The 15,000-nt window shown below is 34.8% G+C and overlaps 1 protein-coding gene and 1 long non-coding RNA gene across 2 annotated transcripts in view; one reads left to right on the plus strand and one right to left on the minus strand.

Annotated features, from left to right (window-relative positions):
* Positions 1–1,028: 1,028 nt before the first annotated feature.
* Positions 1,029–1,804, minus strand: LOC125203977. The gene is made up of 2 exons (XR_007173469.1): positions 1,705–1,804; positions 1,029–1,245 (listed from the first exon to the last, which is right to left on the minus strand). It is a non-coding gene; the product is annotated as an uncharacterized LOC125203977 (long non-coding RNA).
* A 6,522-nt stretch (positions 1,805–8,326) lies between these two features.
* LOC125206625 (LRR receptor-like serine/threonine-protein kinase FLS2) overlaps positions 8,327–15,000 on the plus strand; it is a 12,386-nt gene continuing 5,712 nt past the window's right edge. Inside the window, exons 1-4 of the mRNA XM_048105865.1 lie at positions 8,327–8,879; positions 11,722–12,084; positions 13,505–13,648; positions 13,761–14,984. Coding sequence (XP_047961822.1) covers positions 8,327–8,879; positions 11,722–12,084; positions 13,505–13,648; positions 13,761–14,984 — 2,284 coding nt within the window. The remainder of the gene's footprint in view (positions 8,880–11,721; positions 12,085–13,504; positions 13,649–13,760; positions 14,985–15,000) is intronic.

Genomic DNA, 15,000 nt, shown 5'->3' on the forward strand with positions numbered 1-15,000 from the left:
TAGGGCTTCACCCCATGACAGTTGGCCTCGTCCCATAACTTCGCGTAGTGAGCTACGAACTCTGCCAGCGTATCCCCATGGCAGCGGCGGTAGGACCGGAAATAGCGAACCACTGCCTCGGAATCCGCGCCAGCTCGGAGCGGCCTACGATGGGTGTAGCGCTGTCGTGCCATCTGTACGAAAGAATGGGCTCTCAAAAACGCGAAAAGAGAAAATAAAGTATAGAAGTAATATGCATAGTGAAATATATAGTACTAGCCGTCGTATCGATAAACCGTTAGGGTTTTCCCTGATAGGGGTAGATCGTATTAGTATTCGTTTTGAGTGACACGTGGGCCCTCATAATTTTGGACGTTCTTCCTCCTTTTTAAACGTAAAGGTCGTAATACAGTACGCCGTAGTTCGCATTTAAAGTTCTATTTTCAAGACAAGTTAGGGGTTCGCCCTATCTTGCATCTTTCCGTTGATTTCATCGCTCTTGGAAGCGGTGCAAGAGTTGTCATTCACGACTATTCGTTCATAGATACTCTAGCCTAATGTACCTCCTTAGGCGCTCTAGGTTTGCATGCATAGTCCCAGATGTGAGTTATTAACACTATCACCATAAGTCCAAAGATCACATAGCTGGTCATGCATAGCTCATTACACTTAGTGTCCAAAAAGCAACTCATAACGTTTCATGAAAGACACATTTTTTTCAAAGAGATTGCATAGTTTTTGCATGACTAAAACATTATTATACCCTTTTTTTTGAAACTTTTTCAAGAAATATAGGTATTTACCTCCTTTGCTGCGGTTGAACGTGACGAGTCGAGGTGTTGGGTCCTTTAACTTTCCATTTAAGTCATGTTCTAGCCTAGTACTATCATTCTAGACTAAGGCTTGAAAGAAGGTTCTTGGGTCCAGAGCGAAAGAACGGTGCTCTGATACCACTCTGTCACGACCACAACTCCCTAGTGCTAGTGAGCGTAGCTATTTCGCGACTAAACAATTCTCAATAATCAAGGGACAACATAAAAAGGATGAAATCACTTAAATCAAAAGTATCAAAGGCATATGGGTACATAGTCAAAACGTGTTCAGAGTATCAAGACTAAGTTCAAAGCTTTCTAGTACATAATTCTAGGTTTGCAGCGGAAGAGTCCAAGACAAAATAGCACGTATGAAGACATGCTACTTTGGGCTACCTAACTACTTATTTAAAATGCTTGTCCCAACACCTTCGCCTGCTCGTCCACGTTCAACCTGCACATTTGAAAATAACATGCAGGGCTGAGTATTTGATATACTCAGTGGGCACATTGCCAAAAATGGTTCTATCTTTAATTGTCAATGCCACAGTTGAGTGATCACGGGGTTTTACTTAAAAGACCCGAGTCACTAAAATACTTTTCCTTTAGTAAAGATTTGATTGCGCAATCACATAACATAGATATACCATATCTGAAACTGATGTGAACCGGGAATGTGGCCACATTCCACGACGGTCACTGGACCGGCCAACTCCTTTGTTAGCTCACGGTCCCCTTATGTGTACACTAGTCCGAGTAGGGTTTGCGGCCCTACTGGGACCCGAATTCGATTTAACTTAAATTGGCATAGCCAAGCAGATAGGTAATCATAAAACAAAACATGGCATGACAACATACTTGAGCAAAGATTCACATTTTCATACTGAAATCACGTTTTGAAAGAAATGCCCACCTCAAAAGCTAAAGCTCCTTCCGAAATTTCCTTAACTTGGTCTTAGATGACGTTCGAAGACGTCCCTTTAGGAAATAAAATGATACTTAATTAGATTTTGAGATATCCATTAAGCTTAAACATGAATGCATCCTAAGTGCGATGATCATTTTATTCTTTCTCTAAATTTTCTAGAAGAGTTCTAAAATTCTTGAATATTAATTAAATCAGTAGATTTAATTAAATTAGAAAAATTATTCACTTAACTAGAGGGTGCTACCTCCCATGCCATTTATTTAAGCATACTAAAATAAGCTCGAGGTCTATTCATCGTTAGCGTATTGTAGTCTCTTAAAATTAATTATTTGAGCACTCGTACTAAGATTCCGGAAGAGAAACGACTTATCCTCGTGGAGATAAAATGCGGGCTATTAATTATTAAATCCACAACATAGTAAGACCCATGATTTAATTAGATCCCTCATACCTACTTTAATTTAATTAGTGGGCCAAAACATTACTTGATTGGTCAAGGCCGGCGGTATCACCACCATCCGCCCCGCCTCGACACCAATTGAAACCTCGCCGCTGCTACCTACCCATCGCCGACCTCTGGGCTCGTAAGCGAGCCTCTGTCGGAGCTGTCGAGCCGCCATCGGAGAGGAGAAGACCTCGCTTCTCTCCGTTTCACCCCTTCTGCCCAGCGCTCCATCCTCGGCGATTCCGGCAGCAGAGAGGAGGCATCGCCTCCTTCTCCCTCTCTCGGCCGTGGCTTGCAGCTGTTCCGCAGAGCTCCTCGGAGTCCCGCCGTTGCCGGTCAACTCTATGATTAAGCTAAGCCTTCTCTAGTCCCTACCTCTTAGTGGCTTTTATGTTGAGTTCTTGGAGTAGTAACTATGTTAGATTGTTATGTGATTAATGGGGATTCCTTGAACTTGTTGGGATTTATTTGGTTGCTCACTAGAAAGAGCTTAACTCTTTTTAAAAAAAGAAACTTGCTACTGAACTATAGCATAAGGGCAGCCTATCGTGCTTGTGTTATATTGATTGTGATTCCTAAGTTGTGGTGACTCTATATGATGGCATGAAAAATGATTGGGAGGAAGGGTGGAGGTGTATTACCTCTGGAAATCGAAGGAGTGGCTGACTTGCTGCTGCTCACTACTTGCTCTGCCCTCTAACTCTCTGTTTTTGCTGAATTTTGAAGTGTGTGTGCAAGGAGTTGGTGTGTGGTGTGGAGGGGGCTTTTTATAGGCTGAAATCTTGAGGTACTATGGGGGATTAATTGGGGTTGTTACACTATTTTGTTCCCATCTTACAGAGAATCCCCTTTGACTATGATTCTGCAGTAGGATATACTTGAGAGATGGCTTTATTTGAGTACTTAGTACATGGATATTAATTGATACTTGTTTGTTGTGGCTGGTGAGAAAACATGTGCTGCATTGGCGTGACAGATTGCAGGCTGGACTGCCCTTTTTGGGTAAGTCTTTGGTCTCCCAACTAAAGAGGTGTTGTCTCCTTCCTTATGGTAGAAGTTCCCTTAGTTTTCTTTTGTTCTATAGTAGCTAAAGCTGGTTTCTACTTGTAGGTTGGGAGGAGACTGGCCGCCGAGCTGCTGCCCGGGGCGGATTGATGCTTCGGGGTCCACGGCTGATCGGCTACAGCCGTGAACTCTCGGCCCGGAGGAGAGACCGATTCTATTCGATTAATGCACATTTTATCCTTTCCTTTTCTTGTCTCCTTTATTTGAGGACTTGCTCCATGTAACATATATATATATATATATATTTTTGTTGTTCATTAGTTAATTTTGTTCTATGTATTGAAGCATTTGAACGTTAGTTGCTCGTTAATTGTTTTCGAAATTTCTATTCGCAAATTCGTGATATTTTACAATGCAAAGTCCAATTGTTTAGTTCATTTGATTACTTTAGCTTTTACTTGCAACTAAAAAGAATTAAATCTCATAACAAGGGCTCGAGTTCCAATAACCCTTCTTGGAAAGAGAACTTACATCTTTAGCTCGACAAAAACAAAACGAAAGAAAAGAATTAAGGGTGCGGGTATTACACGGAATGCACAAGGACTGGATGTCATAATTGCCTCAAAAGATGGAAGAACAGTTTAAACATGTATTAACGCAATCAAATCAAGCAAGGCTTATTAGTGCACTTTCATTACTAACTCGTGGAACACCTTGAATTCAAGCCCTCGCATGTGACAAACTTCAAAGATGGGAAGTGTTCTCTCACTCTCAAAGTGTATAAAGATAATGGGTATATAAGCACTCAAATCATGCATCGTGCAAAGTTTACCATAGGCTTGCTCAAAGTCTAATCCCTCCTCTACTAAATGTGATTAAGCTTCAAAAGTCCGAAAAGTCTTTATCTTTGGTTGTAATGTAGGCTCTGAGGAATATTTGGCTAAAAAGTGACTTAAAAATAAAAATATCCCAAGTAGAGTAGAGATAACTCCACTTTTCTAAACCCAAGACACTATTAACACTTTATTTATTTCTCCTTCAACTCACTTTCCAATCCTTTGATTTTCTTTTCTTTTCACAACTTTTCACACATTTCTTTTTTTTTTTTTTTTCTAAGATCAAGCACATAAAAAAGGGTTTGAAGACTTGAGTCGACGATGACCCACAGCCTCATTTGCCCCGTTGATTACGTAATGTAAATATAAATATCTTCACAATCTGAAAATTTATATTGCTAACTCAATACTTAATTGCTAACTAACTATAATTAAATAATAGCCATTAGATATTCAAATCAAGGGCCTAGATCATCAGCCCCGGAATGTCAATATGATTAACAAAAACGTCAATAAGGGTATTAAGGTCAATTTACAACAAATTAGTTGTAACTAACTTTTAAAAAATATCCCATAACTTTAAAATGTATATAACTTTCTTGATTTAAATTATTTTTTTGCACAACATATATCAAATTAAAGATAATTTCATAAGGATTCTAACGATATCTCACTTGCATATGTTCTGATGTCAATTTTTGAAAAAAAATTCAAAAATTTTAAAATTTTTTGTGCAAACAACAAATGACAACATAGTATATAAAATATGTCAATATAATACATGTTGAATGTCATTCTTAAAACAACGTGTTAATATTCTCAAAGCATTGTGTTGATATTTTCAAAACACTATATTGATATTTTCATCCAATAACCTAATTGGCAGTTTTTTTATCTTTTTCGATTTAATTAATAAAAACAAGAATTACACGTAGTAAATTTTAGACCACTAAATTTCTAAAATCCTATGATCTTAAATTAATTGTATTAGCAACTAGAGAGTGAGTTAGCAATGAATCACAAGCTTTAATATTAATGTATATATTGTTTATGTAACCGTTAAATATGAAACAAAATATATTTAGGATTAGAAATGAACACACTAGTGTCTGTGTTGGTCAATAAGTAAAGTGGTTAATATTCAAATAAAAAACTTACGAGTTCTGAGTCCACCGTAGGCCAACCTTTAAAGTTTAGAGTAAAGGCCAAATGTGGTCCCTAACATATTACCGTTTTATCAATTTGGTTCTTAACATTATCATTTTGATCATTTTTTATTATTTGGTCCTTAATATAATTCTTAATTCCTATTAAATTACAAATTATTCATTTCATTTTGCAACCGATACTATCTTTTTTCCAATTTTGCTAATAGAAAAAGAATTATAATTACATATAATTAATTACCATTAGTAATTTAATATAGTCAAATTTCAATCACCGTCTATTTTTTGGCGGTATTGTTAACTAAGGACCGACTCGGGTCCGAGTTTATTTGTGAGGGACCAAATAATCAAAAAGATAATGTTAAGGACCAAATTGATCAAACGACCATATGTTAGGGACCACATTTGGCCTTTACTCTAGAGTTTATGATTCTTTGCCAATAAAAAATGAAGTTTACACTTTACTCATGTGGATGACCAAAATTAATTTTTTTTACCACATATTGACTATTCTTCCGGATGGATGAAATAAATTTTGAAAAAAAAAAAGGTATATATAGACTTTTATAGATTTATTAGGTTTGCGGTTGTTATTCACAGTGAATAGCAGTTCAATCTATACAAGTATCTTTATATTTTTAAAATTAATTCTATTAAATGTAACTGAAATAATGTATTAGCTAGTTTTATCATATTTGATAGATATTTGTTCTGAGAATATCATTTGATAGATTTTTTTTTCATATTTCAAAACAAAAATTGAAGTTTGACGTTGTCGATCACCCCGTTGATCACGTAATACAATATAGTCTATACAGATTATGACAGTCTGAAAATTGTTTTCGCTATTTCAAAGTTTATTAGACAGTACTATAAATTTTTGTACGTGCAGAGTCATGTTGAAGAAAATACGCGTGGCTGATAATAAACTCTATTTTACAAGGTTTTAACTCTTAAGGATTGGATTTTGCTTGGTTTACATGTTTTAGGACTACATATACTTACTTTTATCAAAATAGGAAAATGATATACAAAAATCATCTCAATACAAAATCTAGACCATTGATTCTGTATTTTGGTATTAAGATTAAGTTTTGCATAGATCAAAACTCTATCAAAATTAGGGATGTCGATCCAACCGAAATCCGAGGGTCGGCCCAAATAGCCCGGTAAAATTAGTAGGTTAGGATTGTAGTTTTGTAACCCAAATACAAAACGAGTTAGCCCGAATGGATTGGCGGGTTAAACGGGTTAGCCCGATCAGGTTGCGGGTCGGCCCGATGGGTCGCAACTTTTAGTTAAAAAATAGTAAGTTTTAGAGATTTTTTGTATTTTTGAATTTCATGTGGCACAATAATTAGTCTTCTTCATTCTACACTTTTTCACTCGATCCCACATTATCAACTTTCACTTTCCACCTCAACGAATTACTCCTTCGTCCCATCATCTGCCACTACTATCTTACCACCACCAAAGCTAATCAAGACAAAATTAAGAACTAACCCATAAAAAAATGTCAATATATTTATCATTTTAATAATGATTCAAGTAAGACATGATTTTTAATTTGCATACATAATTAATAATGAAAAATGCCAAAATAATGACACGAACGCCAGCTTTAATTCAAATTGATTGATTTAATTTTGATTTATCTTTGTTTATGACGTAGTTGATCGAGATGAAAGGCTTCTCTCTAACTATTATTGAAGAAAACTATGAAAATTTGAAGATTTAAAATTATTTTATAGAAGAAAATTTTGTTACAAGAGATTTTTTTCGAAAGTTTTTAGGCACGAATAGCCAGATGGGTTAGTCCAACACCGGGTGGGTTAGGGTTAGGGTTATGACCCGAAAAATTCATAACCCGAATAGCGCGCACCCATATAGCACAATAATCCGAGTAGCTTGGCCCGAACTGGTTAGCCCGATTGAAATCCCTAATCAAAATATATTAATTAATTGGTATATTGACGAATTTGATAAGTCTTATACCTTAATTAAAGGAGCTGAAATAGATATTTGGACCAAAAGTATATAGTGATACCGACCAAAAGAGACTGTTCGGAATAATAATGAGACTGACTTAGTGAGAAGCCCCACAAAGACTAGAATAAATTTATAGAAGTCAATCCATTTATCTTCAAATTCTTAGAAATTCATAGACACCACATATAATAGCAATACTTGAATACTTCTATTTGATAGATTTGTTTGCTTAATTTTAAAGGAAAAAAATAGAAATGTGACAAGTTTAGTTGACAGACGTTATATGCAGATTTTCTCCATATTTTGTTAGTATGCTTTACAAACTGACGCGTGCACATGTATCCTGTAAAACTTAAAATGTAGTAGAAAAATACCTATAGTGGTACTGCAAAACCAATCCTATTATAGGTTTTTGAACATTGTCGTTTTGTTTAGAACAATTTTGTTTTATCATCAAATAATATTTGATTTTGTTAATGTTATTTTTTTTTATTTTGATCATTTTGAAACAATTGGAAAAAGTTGAAAAGTTGTGATTTTATATTTCTATTTGAAAATTTGTAGGTGTCAAGTTATATATGAGAGAAAATATGTTCCGACCTCAAAGTTTGAAAGATGTAACCACGGTTATAAATTTGCTTTGGTTATAAATTTATCATGGAATAGTTTGGATAAGAAAATTACATCCTTTTTAATTCATATTTTATAATTTCCTTAATCATTTGCATGTAAATTTATCACAAACAAGTAAGGAAAAAGAACATACTCTTCTACTACCAAAAAATATAAGTGTCATATACCTTTCTTGAGAATTTAATGGTTCCAACAACCTAGCTTTCTCGGGATCAATATGCATTATTTTTAGTCATTGTCATATTTAGAGCAATTTAGAGCCAATTCAAATTTGTGGAAGTCAATCTATTTATCTTATTTTGTGAAAATAATATTATACACACAAAATCAATTGGACATAAAAGAGTAGTTATAGTGTATAAAAATTGAAAATGTCTTTCATATTTATTATGTCCACATTTGACCAATTCAAACCAAATGAAAACAAGTACTACTATTAATAGTATCCGAACTTAGATTACATACTCTTGATACAATAAAAAGCATCTGTTATAGAGAAAGCAGTCTATCAAGTAAGGCCAAACAGCATATTAATGGAGAATTTTACTTTTTCATTTCTTCTTTCAATCTTGGTGTTAAATAGTTTTGCCCTTTCCTTGAATTCTATCACCACTGATAAGCATGCACTTATTTCCTTCAAAAACTCCATCACTTCCGACCCTTATGCTATCTTGGGAACCAATTGGTCTCAAAATACTTCAGTTTGTAATTGGATTGGTGTGTCGTGCGGCCTCAAGCACATCCGTGTCACGTCTCTCAATCTCTCCGGCTACGACCTTGCTGGAACTGTTGCTCCACATCTCGGAAACCTTACGTTTCTCAGATATTTGGACATCAGTTCCAACAATTTCATGGGAATCTTACCATTTGAGCTATCTAAACTTCGTCGTTTGAAAGTGATGAATGTAGGAGCAAATTCAATCACCGGAGAAACACCAACATGGTTGGGCGGTTTACCTCAACTAGAGAAACTCTATATGTACAACAACACTTTCTTAGGTACAATTCCTGCATCTTTGTCTAACAATTCTAAGCTACAAATATTAAACTTGAACTATAACCAGCTGAGTGGATCCATACCACATGGTATGTTCAACGTGACTTCCCTAACAGTAATTGGAATGAGAAATAATAGCCTGTCAGGTTGGCTACCGAGTGATATATGCGGCGGTCTTCCAAATATTCAAGTACTTCATCTTTGGTCCAACCAACTTTCTGGAGAAATTCCACCAAACATATGGAAATGCAGACACCTTCAGCACCTGGAATTATCTGTTAATCATTTCAATGGAAAAATCCCAAGTGAAATTGGAAGTTTGAGTATGCTTATAAAGTTGTACCTGGGCTTTAACAATTTTAGAGGTAAACGCATCTCATTTAACTACCTCTACCTTTGATTTTTATATTACAATTCCATAATTTCAAAAGGATGAATGATTTGAAAGTTATTATTGTCTATTTCACCTTCATCCTAAAAAATAATCACAATCAGTTCATATGGTAAGTTTATCTCTCTAAAAAATAAAGTTACTTTACTTTTATTATAATAATATTTTAACTATATCTTTTATAATTATCTTACTTTATCAATTTTACATTATAACTAAAAACGTCCAGTGACCAAGACAATTTTTCAAGGGGTATTTATAGTTTCTACGATTGAGATTTAGATGCATTTCCAACATAAGGAGTGAAAACGTCAATAGAAAATGAAATTAGGCCACCGGATGGAAAAATTGTTGTTTGTGCAAATTTTATTTTACTTTTGTAATTTTATTTTTTTCGTTTTAAATTCATAGGGTAAGTACATCAATCACAATCAGTTCATATAGTAAGTTTATCTCTGTAATAAAGTAAGATATTACTCCCTCTGTCTCACAAGAATATACACTATTTCCTTTTTAGTCCATCCCAAAATAATATGCGCTTTCCAATTTCGGAAATTCTTTTCTCTCTAAAGAGGTGCGACTCATTCTCTACGAACAATACTTTAATTACTTTTTCTCTCTACCTCTCTCTTATTTTACTAATTTTGCAATAAAACCCGTGCCGAACCCAAAGTGCATTTTTGGGGACAGAGGGAGTAGTTTTTTTTATAATTATCTTACTTTATCAATTTTATATTAAAATTAAAAGCATCCAATTACTAAAAGACAAATTTTCGAGGGATATTTATAGTTTTCACGAGTAAGATTTAGAAGCATTTCCAACATACGAAGCGAAAACATTAATAGAAAATGAAATTAGGCCATCAGACCGCAAAATTGCCAATTTATAGTTTGTGCAAATTTTATTTTACTTTTGTAATTTTATTTTTTTTTCTTTTTAAAGTCCTAGGGTATTTATATTACTTAGAGAATGCGGGTTTTATTATTTAGTAGTCAGTTTGATAATATTAATAAATTTTATTTTTAAGAAACTAAGATTTCTTTGATTTTTCAATAAATTATTTTTCTAAAAATTCGGAGGTCGAAACTATGCTGTGTTGAGAAGACTTTTTATGGCCATATAGTTGTGTTTAAAAATATTTTTTACCCCGCTACTAAACCAGTTTTTGAGAAGTCTTTTTATGACCATATAGTTGTCTATATAGGACCAACCCTTTCTTGAGAATTTAATGGTTCCAACAACCTAGCTTTCTCGAGATCAATATGCATTATTGTTTGTTATTGTCATAATAAGAGCAATTTAGAGCAATTCAAATTTGTGGAAGTCAATCTATTTATCTTTATTTTGTGAAAATAATACACACACAAAATCAATGGACATAAAATTGTAGTTATAGTGTATAAAAATTGAAAATGTCTTTCATATTTATTATGTCCACATTTGACCAATTCAACCCAAATGAAAACAAGTGTCCGAACTTAAGATTATATACTTTGATAAAATAAAAAGCATCTGTTAAATAATTTTACCCTTTCCTTTAATTCTATCACCACTGATAAGCATGCACTTATTTCCTTCAAAAACTCCATCACTTCCGACCCTTATGCTATCTTTTAGCACCAATTGGTCTCAAAATACATCAGTTTGTTACTGGATTGGTGTGCCATGCGGCCTCAAACACCACCGTGTCACTGCCCTCAATCTCTCTGGCTACGACCTTGCTGGAACTGTTGCTCCACATCTCGGAAACCTTACGTTTCTCAGATGTTTGGACATCAGTTCGAATAGTTTCACTAGGATCTTACCCTTTGTGCTCTCTAAACTGCGTCGTTTGAAGGTGATGACTATGGGAATGAATTCATTCACTGGAGAAATACCAACATGGTTGGGCAATTTACCACAACTAGAAAAACTCTATTTGTACACCAACATATTCTTAGTACAATTCCTTTGTTTAACAATTCCAAGCTCCAGATGTTACAAATATTAAACTTAGCCTATAACCAGTTGAGTGGGTCCATACCACATGTTATTTTCAATGTGTCTTCCCTTAGAGTTATTAGAATTAGAAATAATAGTCTATCAGGTTGGCTACCGAGTGATATGTGAAATAATCTCCCAAATATCGAAGCACTTGATATTTCGGCCAACCAACTTTCTGGAGAAATTCCACCAAACATATGGAAATGTAGAGAGCTTGTGCTGCTTGAATTATCCATCAATCATTTTAATTGAAAAATCCCAAGTGAAATTGGAAGTTTGAGCATGCATACATATTTGTACCTGGGTTTAAACGATCTCAGAGGTATTATGCATTTGCATCTTTTTTTAATTAGCTACATATATGTGATTTCTATATCATACTTTCTCCGTCCCACGTTACTTGAATGAGCGAGAACATATACTATTTGAGTTTTGCATGTAAAAGGTTCTTTATCATTTATCAAAATATTTTGTTCTTTTTTACACACATGTTGAATCAGATTGTTCTATCAAACACATGCTGAGCTCATATCCATACTGTTGTGTTAAAATGCAGGAATGATCCCTGAAGAAATAGGGAATCTTTCACAATTAGAGGTGTTGAGCATCCAATCCTCCTCTCTGTCCGGAAATATTCCATCTTCACTGTTCAACGTGTCTTCGTTGAAATACATGTACCTCTATAACAACAGTTTGTCTGGAAATATCCCAAGTGATATGTGCGACAGTCTTCCAAATATTGAAGAACTGCATATATCGATCAACCAACTTTCTGGAGAAATTCCACCAAATATATGGAAATGCAGACACCTTCAGCTGTTGTCATTATCTTACAATCATTTCAACGGAAAAATCCCAAATGAAATTGGAAGTTTGAGTATGCTTAAAGAGCTGTACCTGGGCATGAACGATTTCAAAGGTATTATGCATATGCCTCTCTTTATATATATATATATATATATATATATATATATATATATATATAGGGGCATGTTAGGGTGCCACCACCCCTTAAAATAACACCATACCACCATTCCTAGCCAATCATTTGTACACGTGGACGAATAATAAGCTGCCACGTGGCAAAAAAAAAAAAAAACCCCCAAAAAAGACGGCCAGCAATTTGCTGGTCTTTATCCAGCAATTTTCTTGTCCAGCAATATCCGACACACTATACAACAATCTATAGATTGTTGTGTAGTGTTTGTAATATTGTTGTGTAACGTTTATAATATTGTTGTATAAGTGGTGTCACGGTGTCACTTTAAGAGGGGTTGTCATTTTAACACAAACCTATAGGGGTGCGTTAAAATGACAACACCTCTTAAAGTGACACAGTGACACCACGCTAGACTGCAATATTATAAACGCTAGAGTGCAATATCCAATACACTAGACTGCAATCTATAGATTGCAGTCCAATGGATTGGATATTGCAGCCGAGAAAAATTGCAGTCTAGCGTATTAGATATTGCAGCCCGTGAAAATTTACCCTTGACCATTTTTTATGATTGCCACATGGCAGCTGATTATTCGTCCATTTGTACAAATGATTGGTTAGGAATGGTGGTATGGTGTTACTTTAAGAGGTGTTGTCATTTTAACACAAACATACATATATATATATATATATATATATATATATATATATATAGGGAGATCAAAATAAGTATGCATTTAAATATATATATAGGTTTGTGTTAAAATGACAACCCCTCTTAAAATGACACCGTGACACCGCTTATACATACGCAATATTATAAACGCTACACAACAATATTACAAACAATACACAAGCAATCTATAGATTGTTGTATAGTGTGTCGGATATTGCTGGACAAGAAATATTGTTGGATAAAGAGCAGCAAATGGTGGTATGGTATTATTTTAAGGGATGGTGGCATCTTAACATGCCCCTATATATATACGTGTGTGTGTGTGTGTGTGTGATATTTCTATATTATATACCGTTGCTATAAAAACCATTTCGACTTGCATATGAGACATGCAACTCTTTCTACTTTGTTACTACGGTGAGACACTTGCATTGAAATTAGTTAGTGAACGTGGGATCCATTACTAAAAGTAGTAAAAAGTAAAAAGAGACCGTTAATCGTGAATAGATGGAGGATGATTTTATAGAAGTATTTACTTTGGATATTCAAATACTCCATATTATACTTTACAGCTTTCATGTGAGAAATTGCATATTTCAGTGTTCAACAGATCTTCATTGAAATTCATGGACCTTTCTAACAATAGTTTGTCTGGAAATATCCATATTTCTTGAGATGGTCAATGGTAGAATTTGGCTAATGCGTTAAATAACACAATTCCAGGAGGAATCCTTGCAGAAATGGGGAAGCTTGCACAACTAGAGGTATTGGAAATTACAAATGCCTCTCTCACTGGAAATATCCCATCTTCCATTTTCAACATGTCTTCTTTGATAGGCCTGGAACTGGGCTTGAACAGCTTATCTGGTAATTATCAACTAAGCTTTCATAGTTTCCTGTGCAGTTTAATTTATGATTTGTTTCTTACCACATTAAATTCAACTAATGAAGATAAGTAATATTTATGATTTGTTTTCAGGTACTCTTCCTCCAAATATGGGGATCTCACTTCCCAATCTCGAATGGCTTTTTTTGTCTTTCAACAGACTCGATGGTCCAATTCCAAGCTCTATCAACAATGCATCTAAACTTACCACGTTGAACTTGTCCAATAACTTCTTCACTGGCTTTATACCAGACTTTGGTAATTTGAAGCATCTACAAGGTATATTTCTCCAGGATAATCATTTGAGTGGAGCTCAAGAGACATTTCTCTCTTCTTTAACTAATTGTCGAGATTTGAAGTACTTGGATATATCAGGAAATTCACTGAATGGTATCCTACCCGCTTCAATTGGTAATTTATCCTCTTCTCTTCAAGATTTTTGGGCAGCAAACAATAGCATCGTAGGTGTCATTCCTTCTCAAATTGGAAATTTAAGTAGTTTGTTGTCGATAGTACTGGAAGGAAATCAATTGCGTGGACCCATTCCACCATCAATTGGGAATTTGAAGAAGCTCCAAAGAATGTATCTCTCTAGTAATAAGTTGGGAGGGTCTATTCCTAACCACATTTGCCAAATGAATAATTTGGGGGACTTGTACCTTGATAAAAATATGTTTGTGGGTTCAATACCTGAATGTTTGGGTGATGTCAAATCCTTGAGAGTGATCTACTTAGGCTACAACCAGTTGAATTCCACCATTCCTTCCAACTTCTGGAATCTTATACACCTCTTGGATTTGAGCTTGTCCTCAAATTATTTGAGCGGTCAATTGTCATCTCATCTTGGAAATATAAAGTCAATTGACGCTCTAGACTTATCTTTTAATCAATTTTCGGGTGATATCCCCAGCTCAATTGGTGGTTGTCAATCATTAGAATATCTCTCCTTATCAAAAAATTTGTTGGAGGGATCTATTCCCCAATCCTTGGGAAATGTTAGAAGTTTGATAACATTGGATTTGTCTTACAATAACCTTTCTGGATCTATACCCAAGTCATTAGAAGACCTTCGTTTTCTTGAGTATTTCAATGTTTCCAACAACAAATTGGTTGGGGAAATTCCAGACAGGGGTTGTTTTGGCAACTTGAGTGATCAATCTTTTACCAACAACCTTGCCCTTTGTGGTCCAATAAGATTTAAAGTTCCACCATGCACAGATAATCATCATAGATCAAGAAACTTGATGAAATTTATACTGCCTTCCGTGATTTTAGCTGTGACTATGGTGATTGTCATCCTCGTATTTATAAAGATATGTAAACCGAAGAAATC

Source organism: Salvia hispanica, chromosome 2 (assembly GCF_023119035.1).
Source record: "Salvia hispanica cultivar TCC Black 2014 chromosome 2, UniMelb_Shisp_WGS_1.0, whole genome shotgun sequence".
Lineage (NCBI taxonomy): Eukaryota > Viridiplantae > Streptophyta > Magnoliopsida > Lamiales > Lamiaceae > Salvia > Salvia hispanica.